The following is an 18,357-nucleotide window of genomic DNA, read 5'->3' on the forward strand; positions in this document are numbered from 1 at the left end:
CAGACCATGCATGCTGTAAAATATTAGGAACTATTCCTCCTTTTATTATTGACTATATACTATTCTTTTATGACTTATTTAATGTGTCCCTTATGAAGCTTAACTTTGACAGAGTCAACAAAACTAGTCTATTTTTGGTTCGTTTAAATGTTATTATGCGAGGTTACTGTGGTGGATGGCCATTTTATTTATGATCCCAATTATGTTTTGCAGAAAAACAAAACTCTAGGGGCTTCTCAGTAATATCCTCTCCATTGCTTGCTATATCTGTATATAATTTTCAAATCATCATTTTTTTTAAATCTTAAATTCCCTTAACATCCTTCCACCCATGAATTAACATGAAAAGTCAATATTTACAAATATGATATCTAAACCTCTACAAATTCCATATTCCCACATCTTTCCAAAGTGTGTCAAAGTGGCGGCCCGGGGGCCAAATCTGGCCCAGGAAAGTAAATCATGAGTACCGACTTTCTATTTTAGGATCAAATTAAAATAAAGAGTATAGATATATATTACATTTCCTGATTGTCCCCCTTTTAAACCAATAATTGTAATTTTTAATCATTTTTTTCTGCGTTTTTAGTTCAAAAATCTTTTCAGTAAAGAGGAGCACACACACTTGTAACTTCCCGACATCTCATTTCAACCATTCTCATACTTTATTTGCATTTTGAACCATTTTTCCTCATGCAAAAAGCTAAAAAATAAAAAACACCACCGTGCCATCATGTGTTGCTATGTGTGCAGATAATGCCTGTGCAGCACTATTTGGATAAAGCACACCCGGGGATTATCCTATTGTTTCTGAGCTGCATAGACAAGATGACAGCTTCATATAGGGCACCAAAGTCACACACACACACACACACACACACACACACACACACACACAGTAACACACATTTAATCCATCCCTGCCGCGATAACACGGCAGTTAGTTTCTCCTCTACCTTTCCCTTTTTTTTACAAATGGAAACAGACACGACAAAGCGTTTAAAAATGTCTACCTTTAATACCCTACAGTTGCCACTTTTCAACACTTTTCCAAAGCTTTTTTTCCATTGGCGTTTATTAAAAAGACTAAAGGCGAGTTACGATCGATACAGCGCACACGGGACCAACTAGGACTGGAAAAAAAAGACCGCGCAAAGGTCAAATTGTCAACTAGACCTGTCGAAAAAGTACTAAACGTCACATCAACGGGTGTTTGGAAAAATGGGCGGAAATCCCCTGAATCCTACCCAATGGAGAATAATGTGGAAACGGCGCCCGATTTTGAGCATGATTTTGATCCTCTGATTTTGATTCTATCCTTAGCTGGAAGATGGCGGCGCATTTTCCGCCTCGGGGGAGCCCTCGGGGGCGCTGGGGTCGACTTGGCCCATCTTGAGAAGGAGTAGGACTTTGAATTTGGCCTCCTCCAAGGTCTCCTTGACTCCTTTCTCCAGAAGGAAACCTTCGCTGTCTCCTTCGGGCTGTTCTTCCGCCATGGCGCCTTCCACGGAAGTCTGGAGGTAGCGAAGACTCAATAGGACGGATATCTGTGCACGGGTAAGCCCAAAAAATCAAAAATAAACATGAATTTTGGATTTATGTGTTAGAATTTTCATGAGAGTGCTTTGAAATGTGTCCACGTGTTATTGGTTTTCATGCATATGGACATCTTTGACTCGATATTACTCGAACAGGTTGACCTTGTGCAAAATAATGGGATTATATGGACTCAATTACATCTAGCCAGAGCTAATATTAATCTTTTAGCCCGCCTGGATTGTTTAATAATGTAAGCAGAAGGTTAAAAAGAGTTTGCAGGGTGATTATTGTCATTCATTACTCACTAAAATTTATTTAAAAAAATTGCTTATGAAATTAATAGCTTTATATCATATAATATTTTTATTTTAAATAGGCATTTTCAGCATAAAGTGGTAATTGTACAGACTACACTATCGACTGGTCGCTAGTCAATCACTGCCAATGTGGGTTGTTTGGTTAATTTATATAAGATATGCATGAGGATATCAATAAGAGAGTTAAAAGTGGCTAATGTTGAATTCCAAGCATCTAAATTTATGGAATATAGTTCAATAATTGCACATTCTGAGGTCAAATAGCAAGTCAAGTCCAGTTCATTAATGTAATTGTAGTTCTGCTATCTTGCTTTTTGTAAACTTTGTGGGGAGATGATGCCACTTTATTTATGTGTACTTTATATGTCCTTGTATTTGTATCATGACAATACAGTAATCCCTCAAATATTGCAGATAATGGACCAATATGCCACAAGAAGACAAAGGACTTGGACTAAAACTCCCATTTACCTGTTTCTTTGGATTTCTATCAAGCGGAAAGGAACTATTTTCACTGTGAGTACAGTATTTAAAGTCATTACTTTTTGAAATATATACATTATAGTCTGATATTAATACAGTCTATACATTTTGACATGTGTATAGCTGTAAAATGACATAAATACAGTAATCCCGAGAATATCGCAGCTTCAACCATCACAGTTTTAGTACATTGCGTTTTTTTGTAAGTTCATAAAAGTGTGGAAATGAGTGATTCACCTGTATCATGATGACGGATATGACGCCAGGCCCAGTGGAATTCATCAGGTCCATGTAGTAGTCGATCAGAGCCTCCCTGCAGCCACGGCTGTACAGGTTGAGTTCCTCATTCTGGAACTCGTAGTTGTAGTGAGCGCTGTTGTCGGTCAGGTGGTACTGCAGGCAGGGCCGGGGGGACATGGGGTTGCAGCAGCTGAACGGAACGCCGTCCAACAAGTAGCGCCCGTCGATGTTGCTCCGGATTCGGCTGAGGACAGGACATGTATCAGTAAGAGTATATCAACTCCTGCTTAAAAATATATATCCAGGATTTTCGCATTGAATTTCAGATTCGTAGTATTGTGTATTGTATATATGTTATAGAATACCATATATGTATATAGCTATTCATTAAGATTCTCCTGGTTTTGAGACAATAGCAAAATATCAAAATATAATAACACGATCAATTTATTAAACCACTTGTGGACAACAATCAAACTTTTGGAAAATAATCCCCAAACCGTTAGTGTCATTTGCCCATACTGCTAAATCTGGAGTACTTATTCACTCTACGTACTTTTCAATGGGTACTGTGTACTTTTAATAGTAACTGTACATTGAAAACCAGCCTTAAAATCCCAAAATAAATTGTGTTTTTAGCCAGTCTTTTCAATCCGGGTTTTTTTGTGTTGGTCCCACTCACTCCTTGATGTCTTTGGAGGTGTAGTCCAAGTATCTGCTGCTGACCCACTGCACCTCAAACCAGTCCCTGAAGTTGGTGTTTCCGCAGCAACGGAACTCCATCTGCAGACGGTCGATGGTTTCTTTCTGAAAACAGCGGCCCGGGACGTCCGTGTCCTTGTAGAAACGGATCCCGTTCCTCAAACCGACCTGCCGAAAAGTAGACGTAGTGGCCTCAAAGAGCAGATTATGGCATTCTCCATCCTTTTCATGCAGAATTTGGCCCACGAGCCGCCACTTTGACACATGTTTGCTAGTCGATTGATATTAAAAACAATCTATTGACGTGGAATCCAATGTAACGCGGGCGTGTTACCTTCAGGGACTCCTCCAGACGGCCCTGCAGGGCGTAGCTGAGCACCACCACGGCGATGAGCAGACAACACAGGAGGGCGGCAACGGCGTACCAGCCCAGTAAGAAAAGCTTCCAGCGTGGGAAGCGGTTGGGGTCCAAAGAGTCCCGGCACGCCCGCCCGGCCACCCAGTTGGTTCCGATGGACGTCAGGCCCACCAACATCAAGATGTTGGGTACCACGTGGATCTCTGTGTTATCCATCACCTCCACCAGGAAGAAAAACACAGGCAAGTGCATTAACAAATGTCCCATTCATTGCATATTGTTAGCATCCAATTGTCAATTCATATTTTCAAATGTTATTCTTTGAGAGCTAGAATTTTAAAGTCAGAATACATGAAAATGTGTTCCCTTTTTTTGTCATTTTACCACTTTTAAAGTCGAAAAAGGCTTAAAATTATGCCATAGGTTGAGTGGGTAGCGCATCGGCCTCGCAGTTTTGGGGTCCCGGGTTCATAACCAGGTCATGTCCATTTGTATGGAGTTTGCATGCTCTCCCCAGGCTGCGTGGGTTTCCTCCGGGTACTCCAGTTTCTTCCCACTATCCAAAAAAATCATGCATGGTAGGCTAAGTTGCCCCTTAGCTATGATTGGTTGTCCTTTGTCTCCTTGTGCCTGGTGATTGGCTGACCACCAATTCAGGCCCAAAGGCAGCTGGGATTGGCTCCAGCACCCCATTCTTGTGAGGATGGAGTGGATCAGAAAAATAAATGAATACAATTTTTTTTAAAAACATCATCTTAGAGCCATTTGCATCTATCAAAAGAGCCACATGTGGCTCTGGAGCCATGGCTTCCCTAGCCCTGATCTAAGGTGAAATATCGGCGTCCATATTTAAGACACGGCGCACGCAACGGAGGCTCGTCGGAGCGAAATCGAATTGGAATGATTTGGGCAAGTACAAGTCGCCAATCAGCAAGTGAATCGATCTTGCTGTCGAGAGCGCAGTCTTGGGATTGGACTGTTGTCCTGCCGCCCGCCCGTCCGCCCGCCGCATTCTTTGCACGCGGGTCAATGCCACTCTGACGCATGGCCGCTACAAATCAATAGCACTTTGCTTGGCGGCTAATGGACTGCGGAGAGCTGCCGATCGATAATCTGGCCCGGGGCTGCACCGGCCGTCAGCTGCTTATCAATGTTCGCCATCCGTGTCAGTCGGGTTGCGTTGCATTTTCAAAGTAATTGCTTTCTTCTCCTTTTGCCTCCACATTATTATTATTTTTTTTCCCAGGAAGGAGAAATATGGAATATGATGAGAGAAATGCTTGTTAAGGGAAATTCGTATCCCTCGCTTTCAACAAGTGGGGGGGGGGGGGGGGGGCTATGTTTATTTTTGTCATGTGCTGTGGGGAGGGGAATCATTCAATAGTTTGGTGGGTTTTTAACGTTATATTCATTTGTTCTGTAATTAACAAATGGGTAAAAGAAGCATTTTCAGTTAGATTTTTATTTTGCAATTTTAGATTGGTTTAGAGTTTTTTTTTTCATTTAAACAGTTTTAAATATTGGCTTTTAATCATGTTTTAGAGTTTAAAAAAACATTTTAATTTCTATTTACCAAGTAGTAAAACCAAAAATATGAACTTTTAATTATACATTTATTTAAAATGCTTTTTAAAATTTAAATAAACCTGAAAATTACTATATTTAAAAAATAATATTTTTTAAAAGGAGGAAAATAGTAAATACGCCCAGTAAATCTATCATCATCAGTTGAATTTTAGCATGAAGTCAGCACTTTTGAGGACCGCGCAAAGCGACCCGGTGGGCCAGATCTGGCCCCTCGAGCCCACTTTGACACCAGTCCTTTCACGGGTCAGTTTCGTGGGGCTTTACCTCGGCCCGACGGAGCAACTCGATCTTCAGATAGACGCCCATGGTAAAGACGAAGGAGCCGCACAAGACGGCCATCCAGGATAAGAGCCACAGACCCTGGGCCAGACGGACCCGCCTCTGCTGGGTGAACTTCATCTTCAACAGCACCATGGCTCCAAACACAAAATCAAAGATGAGATCTTCACAGTCCAAATTCTCCTCAGGACAGATCCGTCAATCCAGATGCGTCCAGTTTGCACCAAAGGGAAAAACCTGTTGTAATCCGCTGGTCAATGCAGGTCTACTCAAGTGACTTATTAGCAAGTTGAGCTCATCTAAGTTGTTCCAGGTGGAAGGGATAAGCAGGTGAAAGCTAGAGGACACCGTCTGAGAATCGAGATGATGGTCCAAAAACACCAAATTCACTTTCACTCTTAATTTGGCATTGTGTATTATTCAGAAAAATTGAAAAAGCAGGAGAAGAAATTGTCCAAATCTTAAAGAAAAGATGATTTAATCCTTTTCAGGTCAGGTTTTCCACTCAAATGATGGGTCGCACTTCCTTCCAAGATGGAATCAAAGATGTTCTGGCAATGATCTCGTCATTTGAGGTTTTTTTTTTTTTGGTGTTCGCGGTGTCCCCCTAAATTGTCGTTCCCATAGTTGGAGGACAGGGAGACTGGCCAAAGTGGACCGTTTGGAACCCTAATCCCCCCCCAACCCGGCCCACCTCCAACAGAGTCCTTGGGATCCTATTAGGATCCAATGGCCAATGGAAAAACAGGCCAATGTCTGATCAGCAAAGTTCCTCTGATGGACACATCCAAAAGGGAGGGACCAATATTAAATAGAATGACACCTTAACTCACCTGGTATACTTTGTTTGTATCATAGACCACTTGAGAAAAGATCACTCAGATGTGTGCTTCACTTTTTTGGGTCTGGGGAAAAGGGCTGGTTTTCATGATTTCAAAATAAAATTGTGAAAAATACTGTAGACCACAATCCTGATGATCTTAATGGAAATATCCAACACGGTCTGATTTAACATTCATTGGTAGATTTAAGTTCAAATATGAAGATAAGAATGAGTAGATAATTCTTTTAAAATCTCCAGATAATACATCATTCAAAAACAGTCCAATTTTATTCTTTTGCGTTCTTCCACATCATATTTTTATATCTTATCTTATGTATAGTGCGTGTGTGTGAGAGAGAGAGTGTGCCTACACTGTGAAGAAGGATCAATTGGATTAGATGGTTATGATAAGCATTATGACAACTTGAGTTAGTGGGAAGTGGCGTGGAGTCGCCAGGCCTTTTCAGATACCAACTTTAAGTTATGCAAATATTTGATCATAATTTTAAAATGTCTGCTTGTCTCATCCATGTTTAGAGTGGCAAGAAACCCAAGCACACGGATGATGGTGACCCCGCCAATGGTTGCCAAGGCGACGACGGAAGATGACAATCAGGAAACAGGTGACTCTAAAATTATTAGCAATCTTTTATGGAGTCATAAAAGTGGGAAACATCATCCATCATTGTATACTTCATTTTCTAATACTTTCTAACACCATTCCAACATATTTTATTATTAAAGGGGAAAAACAATAGACATGTTGACCTGACAATGGGTCGTGTTGACATCTAATAACTAAGTAACATCGATGAAAATAAACCCAAACACGTTCAACTTTATTTATTTAAGAGAGAGTTAGTGAATTAAAGTATACAAACTATTAAACACAGCCTTTTTTGCATGAATTGTAAAATTGCAAGATTTAAGAAGAATTATTTGGGTAACATGACCGTTTTTTTTTTTAAACATCCAACATTTTAAGGTTTCTATAATAACTTCTTCTTTTCATAATACATGAAGTTTTAAATAATTACACCACAATGGAAACCAACTAAACTAATCTCTAAAATAAACAAAAACTACATTAATGACCATTAGATGTTGTTTGTTAATCCAATTTTCTGTGTTATCGGAAAAGTCAAAGGTAATCCCACTTTTTACCCATAACTGAAGTAATAGTCATTTAAAATGTAATTACACTTTTGTGTTTCTAATTGAAATTCCAGTCATTCTTGTTGTTGTTGTTGTTGTAGACAGTGACCTTTTAGTTTTTGTCCTCCCCCACCAATTACTTGTGCTCCTTACTTTCACCCCCTCTCTCGTGAGCATGCAGCTGTTGCATAAACTGATCTAGAATCTGCTGGGCTGACACAGAGTCCACTTCAACGGCGTCCTGTTCCAAAAGAGTCACCAGTAACTCTTCTTTTTCACCCAAACGTTCCCCACTGTAAAACCGTCCACTCTGGGCCGACTCCCGTTGATAGTTTAGCGGCTCGCCAGCGTAATTAGCCAATAATTTCTGATAGATGGTGGCGCTAATGTCCTCCACGGAGAACGGTGGGCTATTGCTGGACTCTGGCGAGCGTTGGGGTGGAATTGGAACTGGAACTACCGTTTGGGCCACTTCTTGTTTAAAAGGGACAAAAGCCGTGGCAGCGTCCGCTTCCGTTGTACGTTTTTGGACCGTTTGGTCCGATTTAGACGCGTGGGGTCTCTGGGGTGACGGTGGAGACCTGGTGGACAGGCTGTCCAGGCCAGTTGGTGTTGGGAACTTGTTAGAAACGGACTCTGCTGAGTCCAAGTGTCTTGCCAGTAAATCCTTCATCAGGCAGGGCAGCTGAGGGGGATGATTCGGAATGGAGAAAAAAAGGAAAATGGCAGTTTATGCATTGGAATGATGGAGTTTTTTTTATGAGAAATGGAGATCCGTAGTTTGGATGAATTATAGTAGTTGTTGTCGTGGCAACAGATGTCAATACATGTTTTTTTTATGCAAGGTCAAAGGTGCACTTCCATATTTAATGTGCATTTTAGATTATGTCAGCTATGTACAGGCAATTTGCCATCATTGTTATGATTTACAGATATAGGAAAATGCATGTTGGCAGCTGAGATTGCTAAAATTGGACAGTTATATTTGTTTTTTAAATAAAATAAATGGAAATTACATTTTAAACCTGATCCTTAAATTACAATAAATAATGTTGCCTTTGTACATTTCTTTTAAATTTAAAAACCATGGTGTTGACAATCTAATATGTAGTTATGTTTCTTAACTGTAAGTGATGTGCAACCACAGCTGCCGGTATTTTGACTGTCATTTCCATTTTTAGTTTTAATATAGACAAAAATGCAGACAATATCCACAGCGTGAACATTTATCAGTAGCAGGATGGGAAATAATCATCTGTCCAATCGGCATAATAGTGATATAATACATTATAATGTGTTTTTCTCGTTTCAGTGGCATTTTTGACGGATCTATTTGATTGACACTCGTCTGCTGAATCATCTTTGCTTGTGTGTGCTTAAACGCCCACTTGAGGGAGCTCTGCTTACGTTGATGTTCTCCAACGCCGCGATGGTTTTGTGCGCGTCGTCAAGCTCGGACGTCAACTGGGTCACTCGCTTGAGGAGGTACTTCCTTTCCCTGCTTACACTCTCCGGCTGTGCACACAAAAACAAACAACACACACATTCACATAGGGAACAGAAAAAGAAATATAATAATAATTTCTCACCGCAATATGCAAGTGTTCCCCCAGTGTATGATTAGCCGGCCTATTTCCGGTGTGTGTCTCCAGAAGGCTGCGAATTCAAAAGAAAAAAAAAGACATTTTATCTCTCAGGGTCGAGGCCGTGGGCTCCGGCACCCCCGCGATCAAGGGTAAAAATGAAAGTCATAAAGCAGAGTTGCTAGGGCAGAAACAAATGTAAATATTTGAGAGCATTTGTTCCGTGCTGTTTGGAAAGCATGTGTTGGGGGGCCGAATGAGGGTCGTGGGGGGACAATAGTAGCAGTGTGTTGATAAATATAGACGCCATGTTGACAGGCGGACGGGAGTCAAAACGACAAAAGTGTAGAAACAGATGCAAGGGCCAAGTTGGTAAAAAATATTCACACAGTACTACTTACACTATGTACATTTAAGATAACATGTATTTTTTATTATGCATATATAAGGTGGGAGTACTGTAGAGCCTTCAATGACTTTGTTGCATTTAATAATATAACAATCAGAAGGAGAGAAATTAAATTTGTCCATGTGTGAAAGGGTTAAAGATACGGTAGTTTGGGGTTAATATGAAAATGACTGTGTTGATGTTGTATTTTTGTGAAATTATGTCAATGGCAACCAAAAGTGTTTGTCAATGTTATTTTGTGTGTGTTTAGGGTGTCCGTTTTCTGGCCCATCCATCTAATGTGTGAAAATATTGATTTGGAAATGATATTTTTGGGTATATATTAGTAAGTATTTGCTGGTTGATCATTGCAAACCTTTTATATTTGTCTTTGACGTTACTGAGCTCGTCTCTGGTTCTCTGCAGTTCCGACTCCAGACTTTCGATGCAGACCACCGTTTGCAACAAGTTCTGCTGAAGATCGGAATTCTCCTCCCGGAGGACCCTGAACGCACCGTTTGTGGTGAGAGGCCATTCTGGTATGTCAATTATTCTGAAAAATGTATTCATACTTACTTAAGTTGTTCACCATCAAACAGCCGGTCCTATAAAGTGAAAATATCAAGTTACTTCATGTAACGCAATACAAAATTTGGTGAAATAATTTAATTTGAACTAATGGATGGTTGGAAATTAATAATGATGAAATAAGTGATGAATTGAATCTTTACAATTGGAAATATAGTATACAGTCGTACCTCTACTTACGGTTTTTCATAACTTGAATCATTTTGTAAGTAGAGGTGTACTTTATATGTAAATTATTATTTTCTGCTTGTCAAAACATTGTGAAACAAACAATAAAATGTACTAGCAAGTAATCAGATAGAAAAAAAAATGCAACAACATGAGTGTTTTGTTATCTATTTCCAAAAATGTAAATACAGGAATATAGTAAGTAGTAATTGGAGCAACGTCAACATTTTCCTTCCAAACTTTGGTGCATTGCTGGGTTACGTATATGACTCAGCCAGTGCTTGTGATATTTGACACTTTGCTCTCAGTGACTCAGCTGCTTTTTCTCTGCAGTAGAGCAGTGACTCCATTTTTATTATGTGCATAACCTTCTTCTATTTCCCATGAAGCCTTTATCAAATTAATGTTATGATTAGACTACTTCATGGCCTAGGATCTTTAATTATAGCATTTTTTTAACCCAGAAATATGTATGAGTCATAATATGTAGGATTACTATGCTTGATTGTATAAAGTAGCGCAATAAGGAAACAATTTACATTTTTTTAACCAGGTTAAGTCATTAAATTGTAAATGTTTATAATATTTGTGGTTCTCAAATTATATAGAGAAAGTAGCACCTTAAAGAATATTTCACTTTATGGGCAAGCTCATAAAAAGCCACTTTTAGTTACTCTTCGAAACAACAGTTGGAGCATCAATCCAATTTATGAACCTAGCCTTTAAGTTTTATGCCCTCAGGGGTCGTCAGAGTGCAACAGTCGATTTGCATTAGCTTTTGTACACTTTTTTTTTTAAATCAATGCCAGTTGCATTTTATGGCACAACTGACCTGCAGGAATCAAACCCAAATCTCCTAAATGTTAGCAGTCCACTCAGACCACCTACCTACTTAGTTAAGTGGGGAAAAAAATGAAATGTGCTTGATATTTTTGCCAAGTATTTGAAAAGACAGCATTAGTGAACATTAAATATGAATAATGAAAAAATATTCATATTTGTTTTAATTTATATATTTTTAATGTATATATTGTTAATGTATTTTAGTTTTTTTGTTTTTATTTATATATTTATTATAGTTTTTTGAAATTTATTTTTTGTTTTTAACATTTATTTTTTGTTTTTAACATTTTTTGGGGGGTTGTTTGTTTTTTATGTTAGAATTATTTAAAAAATAACAAAAATATTAAGTTGAATAATAATGAATGGATACTAAACTGTACTTAATGCACTTTGGTGGATTTAAAAAAGCATTTTTGACCATTGTAGTCAATCATAGTGACCCTAGTTTTGTACTTTGATAACAACTGGTTTAAACCAGTCGCAAACTGGTTTGCTGAAATGGACTCACTCTGCTTTGTTTGGCGTTGGTGGTGGCCACGCGCACCGAACGGTGTTGCCCACTCTGCTTCGAGCTGTAACTGGTATTGGTGGAGGCGGTGTCCCGGTCCCGGTCCTGGTCTCGGGTCCTGGACGAGTCCGATTTACTGGACGAAGACTCCGACCCGAGGCCCATTCTTGCCTCGTGAGCCGCGGGAGGTGGCGAGGGGTGCGCCCGTCGCTGGCTGGCGCCGGCGCCCGCGTGTTTCGGCTGAGGAAATTCTTGGCTATGTGAACCGGAGAGGGCTTGGCTCTGCTGCTTGCGGTGGTGCCGGAGTTTGCCGTGGCTCAGTTCGGGGCTGGTGCTGGTTCCGTCCGTCAGGTGCGAGCCACGTCTGCCGTATCTGTTCTCGGGCAGAGAGCCTCCGATGGGTGACAGTCTCTTGCCTTTGCGGCTTCGTCCGCGGTTGGCGTTGCGGTTGGGGTCCGATTGGTGAGGTGGGGGGCTGCCCTGGTACTTCCTGGCCCCATACGAAGCCAATTTATCGGACAGGGAGTGTTTGGGGGAGACGCCACAAAGCGTTTTGTCTTGTTCTTTGCGACACGATTCCCTCTCGGAGCCAGAGTTTTTGCGATGCTTCTTGGGTGGGAGTTCGGGTTTGACCAGCTCGGGCGTCTGAGTGGGAGCACAAGGCTTGCCCGGAGCTTCATCGTTCACCCCCAGAAGAGTCAGGTACGACGGACTGATCACTTGTTTGGTTATCTCGTCTAGAAAAGCCGAGAATTGTATCTTTCCCTGGAAGAAATCGGCCTTGGCTTGCGCCACCTTGGCTTGGTGGACCTCTTTCCCTTTCTGTCCACTGGGATTGTGTCCTCTGGGAAGTCGGGGTGATATCACTTCCATGGATTTGGCCTTGCGTATGTCCACGTTTGCCTCCTTATGCTTCAGGATCCCTTTGCCGGGGAGCTGAATTGACGAAACGGCTCTCCTGGGTCCTCTGGCGTTTCCTAAAAGGTCTTCATCGCTGAATGCCAGGCTTCGATTCAAGCTCGCCGTCTTGTACAGTTGCCCGCCATTGTTTGCCGGTTGTTTTGGGCCGTGGTGGCCATCGGCGCCCTTCAGGAGGCCCGTTTCGCTTCTGCTATGACTTCGGTTCAGGGATGAAAAAATAGCCCTCTTTGGCGGTGGCGCGGCGCCACCACGTGAAGGACCGCCGTGCGTGACCGCGGCAAAGACGATAGGCTCGTCGATGGCGTCCGCCCGGAATTCCCGCTGTACGTCCGCGATATTCGAGCAGGATAACGAATGCTGCGGACGTTCGGCGTGGCGGAGAGTGAAGGGATCGTTGACGCTGGCCTCCGTGAACCAGGACGAAGACGAGACGGAAGACGGAGACGAAGAAAGAGAAGAGGACGAAGTTCCGGGTCGTCTCACGGCAGCCTTGTGGTCGTAAAGTATTTCATCTTCTTCCTGTATCCGACGGGGATGGCGGTTGTCATTTTCAGGGGATTGGAAATAGCGACCATGTTGGCTTTCTTCTGGATTGATATCAAAATCATCAAATGGTACGAATCTGTAACACAAAATATTGCAAGGTCACCTTCAAGATACTGGACTTCATCATCTAGTTCGCCATTATCATTATTATCATACTTATCTGAGCATGCTAGTGGTCATCACAGAAGACTTTGGGCTGTTAACAACACTTTCCTATCGACTAACAATAACCATAAACATAAAGCCTTGAGAAGTACCTTCCTACCTGTGCGACTCTGGATCTTCACGATGGAGATGATGGCGATGGTGGTGCTGGTGCTGGTGGTGCCGTAGCTTGGTCTCGGCCGGATCGGAGGGGCTGTGAACGGGTCGAAAAAACTTCTCCATGACCTGTCTCTTCCCCGGCGCTAGGCTATCGATGTCGCCTTGGTTGAGCGGACTGTCCAGAGGCCACCGATGGTGATTTGGTTTCCCGTTGTTGTGAAACTCCAGTTTCTCACTCTGAATTCTTAGCCATGTGAAATATCCTGCTTCAGGCCAGATTGAAAAGTCCGGAATGTTCCACCATTAGGTGTCTAAATGCATTTTTTTTTGTAGAGAAGGTTTTTAGGCTACTGGTAATAGGTTTGTCTCCATGGCAAGTGGATAACGGCGTTGGAGCACACATGGTGGAATTGGTTGATGCACGGTGGCTTCGTTTTATGTCATGGATGATGTAACTGGAAGCTCATTGGATTGGCTAAAAAGAGGGCATGCAATCGAAGAGATAATCGAAGTTGGGCCTTTGGAAAAATGAGACAAGTGTGGGTTCAATAAGCGCAATGATGTAACCTGCTTTTTTTTCAACATGTGTATTACTAAGGACTATGCGACAAAGTCATAGTTTATTTTCGGCCTTACTATTAATATTCAAAATTGTGCGAAAAGTCTTTTATACTGAAGAACCCACTTGGGGTGGGTGATCAAATGGCCTTGGCATATAAAGTATGCTGGGATATATTTGACTGCAATGAGGTGATAAGAGTCATTCCAAAATCTATTTTTAAAATATGGTACTTCTTTTTACAGTCTACATCAACAAAGATTAAGTTCATCACCTTAATTGTTAGAATAATGGATAAGAGAAGAAGAGTTGTCTTTTTTGTGCACGCGTTTATAAGCAAAAATCCATGATAGGAAGCCAATTAATAAACTCTTTAATCACATGATTTTTGAACAGTGTGTCTACAAGGTAAGATGTTTTGAAATGTTGAAGTTTAGAATGATTACAGCAGATAGAAAAAATTATTTTGGTGGTATGGAGAGCTTTATTGGATAGTAAATTAGGAAAAAAATCATTTCAAATTAGCTGCCACGTGACTTTTATTTTGTGTCACTGGATTGCTTGCATCCTGTTCAACAGATAAATCAATCAATTTGTCAATCGCGGGTCGGCACCGTGTTTTTATCCCTGCCCCGGGCAATGTGTCGTGACGAGGGCAGTTATGTAAAATATTGGGTTTTGCCTAGACATATCCAGGACAATCCAGATAGTACTTGTTGACAGACATGCATGAGAGACATGACTGGTGATGAGTCACGCTGCTCCGCCTGCTGGTCAAAATTGGAAATTACATTTGCATTGTTGCGTTGGGTCATTTTCTTCTGGGTTTTTCCTATTCGATTTCTGACAATACTGTGTGTACTCTTTCTCTTTTTGGGGATATTATAGGACATAGATGTTATACATTAATGCGTATAGTCATGAAAATAGATTTGTGTGATGTATAGGCGCTTCAGAGGTCTTTATGACAATGTTGTGTCAAAGAAAAACTCATAAAGAGGAAGACGTGTCGTTCAATGTGTTTATTAAACATACTGATTTGTTTCATGTGTCACTTTTTTTGCAGTTCATGTTCTGGATACGAGGAGGTCTCTTTGGCACCCACCCCACATGGCTGGTAACTTTCCACTGAGGTTCTGAGTCATGCTCGATGTTTCTGGAAAGCTGGTATATAGTCATTTTCAGTAAGACCTTTTTTGTAAGCCCAATGGTTATTTAATTTAAAATGTGATTATGTATTTGTTATTACTAGGTAATAGAAAGTAGGAGACGTTTCGCCGTTTCATTGCAGCAAATGAAAAGTAGATCCGACAACATTCTAGTTTTTTCCAGTTTTGGACACTACAAGTTAAGCAAATATCACTCCGCGCGACCGTTGAGCATGACGTAGGCTGTTTTGTTCAAACATACTGAAGGCTGTTGAAGTATGACGAACTTTATTGAATTACTAGACTACTCATTGTTCATATACTTAAGCGTTTGTTTAACTGGGGGTGCATATCATTTAACACACTTGTCATTAAATTGGTAGAAATTCAAATTAATACGGCTTGAAAGAAGGACTAGCTTTCTTGTCGAATGAATATGCAGCCCAACCCTCGGCCGAACTACTCAAAGCGTATAAATACACTCTATTCTTCTCCCACCCCATTTTCTTTTGAATCTTCGTCTGATTGAATTCTTGCGGCTCAGGTGAAACCGTTCTTTTATATATTTTCAGATAGGAATTCTTGTGCTTGCTACTTATGTTTAGAGATCCTGAACTTAGCTTTTAAGATCCCTACGATTTTCCATGTTGACTTTGTGTCTGGCAGGAAATTAGCCGTAACTATAGGATCATCTCTTAAAACGACTTAAATTTTCATCCATTATGTTGTTATAATTTTTTGAAATCTATTTTTTAGAATTTTTGTCTCCTTTTGATACGCAAGATCGCCATTCTAGGTGGCATCTTTTTTGTTTGTCTTGTTGGCAAATTTGATCTTATGAAGGAACGGTCTTTTCTTAGCAGACGTTTGTTATGATGAATAAGCCGTATTTTTCTACTCTGAAATTGTTATCTACGTGGCATTAAGAGTTTTTTTGTCTTTTTGTACTGACAATTGGCAAGATGGCCGCGGTGACGTAGTTATATTAGCGCCTGCAATGGCTGGTTTAAGATTTCTGGCACGTCAATATGACGTCATAATGACGAAGTTGAATGGACATTTTTGTAGTCCTTTATCATTTTTTTAAGAGATACGTACACTAACTTTTTATGAACTAAAATTGCTATTGCATATTTGTGAGGAATTTAATTTACAATACCTTTGTTCATTACTACTCGAGCAATGTCAGACAGTAATCAAGTTGTTACTCATTCTCTGAAGTTAGCAGCCTTTTTTAATGCAAATAGCGATTAATGAGTTATACAGAGTCAGTCAGCAACATTTACTTCAAACCAGTAGATTATGGCATTTGTGATCAGAAGCTGGCATTTTTTGTTAGTTTTTAACTTCATTTTCTGAAGAGATTTTTTTCTGAGTTTTGCCTTCTTGCAGTTTGTACAGCTACTTATATCAAGTGTTATTTATTTGAGGATTTTTTATAGATGAGATCATTGAGATTTTTTATAACTTCATTTTTGAATCCGGTGCAGTTCCATAGAATTTTTCATTTTTTATTTTTTATTTTTTTAACTGGCCTTGGGCTATGGACTGAGTTAATTGGAGGAATGGACTTAGTTGTTGAGAGGAAGAATGGACTTAGTCTTTAGAAGATGAACGGGATCAGCGACGAGTGAGGCCGACGCGGGGATGACGAAATCAGGCCAGGACCAGGGCGTTTCGTGCCACCAGAGGGCGATCCAGGGCAGGACAGGACCAGAAGGCGTGGCGTGACCAAAGGGCGATCCAGGCAGGACAGGACCAGAAGGTGTGGCAGAACCAGAGCGCGATGAGGTCGATCAGAGGGGTCCAAAAGAGCAGGCAGCGGTCCGCAGATGGAACCAGAGGGCGGGTAGAGCCAGAAAGTTCCAACGCTCAAGCAGTTCGTCATATCCACAGCCAGCCAGCCAGCCAAGAAGGCAGCACAGGGCACACACGACTTCGAGTTAATCACAAAGCGTTGGTTTGTATGATGGTAGAGGTATATGTAACAAGCCCTTTATTATTAATTCATTAATCTTTAAATTACACGCAGCATTTTTTTAGAAACAAATGTCTCGCACAGATCTCTCTTCCCTTTTTCAGGCTATCTCTGTAAAGCGTTTCGTACCTTGACCAACAATCCTCTTGCGTGGTGGTGGTGTCCGCTGGGACCAATCAATGCCTTTCTAGCACGGTGGCGAGAACAGCACCTTATGGGAATTCTCGACCCTTACCTCCCGACACAAGTAGTTCCCCGGCCTTTGGGAGTGGCGGTCCATTGTTCGCTAGCTCTACTTGAAGTTTGTCTACATTTTGGGTTCTTTGTGTATATATATTGGGGGAGTTGGGGGGTGGGGTGGGTGTTAACCAGTCTCTTCCCTAGAATTCACAGCTCTCAAGTTTCTCTTCGCAATGGCTTGAATAAGCGGCATCCTGGCGAGCCAAACATCTCAAGTGGACAATTTGCCTCGCAGGATAGCAGCCCTCATAAAGTAGTCAAGTGGTGTAGCCAGACAGAGCACATTCGGATTGTGGTAAAAAGTTTCTTTCTTTAGTAGTCATTATTGCTGTGGGTTGGGGACGGGGCTCTTGTCTTTGCTACTTTTGCAGATTAACTTAGACACAGCGGCCCTTCACTAAACTACGAAGTAAGCTACGAGGCCACGGCTTGACGTCAATGTTTAAAGTGGAAATCCCTTGTGCGGTATTGAATTCTCATTGGCTAAAAATCTTATCAAGTCTTAATAGTTGTCCGTCAACGACACACAGCATGAATTATTATAGTTTTGCACTGCTTTGTATTTTGGGTGGGGTCCTGTGGGGGAGAGGCTTTTTTTTTTCCTTTGCATTTTTTCAGTGTTGCCGCCGTGTCCTGTGCGCTTAACCCCCAAATTCCCGAGACCGCCCGGAAGTCTCCTAACTCATTGTGTATGTACACGTTCCTTGTGCTTGGAGCTTTCACGTAAGGTCATTCAATGTATTCATTCTAGTTTAATTAACCGTTCATTGTCTGGTAAAGTTCCTCCATTGCAACTCCTTTGCAATTAGTTAAAAATCCTTTGTATTGACAATACAATGCGTGAACTATTTGTAAAGGATTTTTATTTTTCTTCCTACCTGCGTAATAAATGCATAGCTTGTTGTGATTGAATACAGTATTGGTATGCATTTGTTCTTTGGGGGTGGGGCTTTTTATTTGGTGGGCCAGCTCTTCTTGTGCCTTTCAGGTATTTGAGCTTGGAACTTTGTAGAGCACGGATGTGACCAGGGCTTGAATGCTCCGTTTCAAAGTGGAAATTGAAAGGCAGATAAGTGGAATCCATCAAATATTGACGTTGGAAAAGCAGCTAATTTGGGGAAAAATCCCTGTTTGAGCGGG

The 18,357-nt window shown here is 41.1% G+C and overlaps 2 protein-coding genes and 1 long non-coding RNA gene across 3 annotated transcripts; 1 reads left to right on the forward strand and 2 right to left on the reverse strand.

Moving 5' to 3' along the window:
- Positions 1-993: 993 nt before the first annotated feature.
- rom1b (retinal outer segment membrane protein 1b) lies at positions 994-6,077 on the reverse strand. The gene is made up of 5 exons (XM_077733341.1): positions 5,491-6,077; positions 3,616-3,858; positions 3,262-3,449; positions 2,577-2,823; positions 994-1,547 (listed from the first exon to the last, which is right to left on the reverse strand). The coding sequence occupies exons 1-5, from the start codon at positions 5,638-5,640 to the stop codon at positions 1,320-1,322; spliced, it is 1,056 nt and encodes a 351-aa protein (XP_077589467.1). The 5' UTR covers positions 5,641-6,077; the 3' UTR covers positions 994-1,319.
- On the forward strand, positions 3,627-18,129 carry LOC144207705 (uncharacterized). Its single transcript, XR_013328774.1, has 5 exons — positions 3,627-3,881; positions 6,866-6,951; positions 8,796-8,968; positions 9,881-9,993; positions 14,918-18,129. It is a non-coding gene; the product is annotated as an uncharacterized LOC144207705 (long non-coding RNA).
- On the reverse strand, positions 6,964-13,712 carry LOC144207703 (uncharacterized). The gene is made up of 7 exons (XM_077733340.1): positions 13,294-13,712; positions 11,562-13,104; positions 10,031-10,059; positions 9,831-9,959; positions 9,073-9,139; positions 8,891-8,998; positions 6,964-8,168 (listed from the first exon to the last, which is right to left on the reverse strand). Exons 1-7 carry the CDS (start codon positions 13,413-13,415, stop codon positions 7,620-7,622), a joined length of 2,547 nt encoding a protein of 848 aa, XP_077589466.1. The 5' UTR covers positions 13,416-13,712; the 3' UTR covers positions 6,964-7,619.
- Positions 18,130-18,357: the final 228 nt, after the last annotated feature.

The sequence above is a fragment of the Stigmatopora nigra genome, chromosome 14 (assembly GCF_051989575.1).
Source record: "Stigmatopora nigra isolate UIUO_SnigA chromosome 14, RoL_Snig_1.1, whole genome shotgun sequence".
NCBI classification, from domain to species: domain Eukaryota; kingdom Metazoa; phylum Chordata; class Actinopteri; order Syngnathiformes; family Syngnathidae; genus Stigmatopora; species Stigmatopora nigra.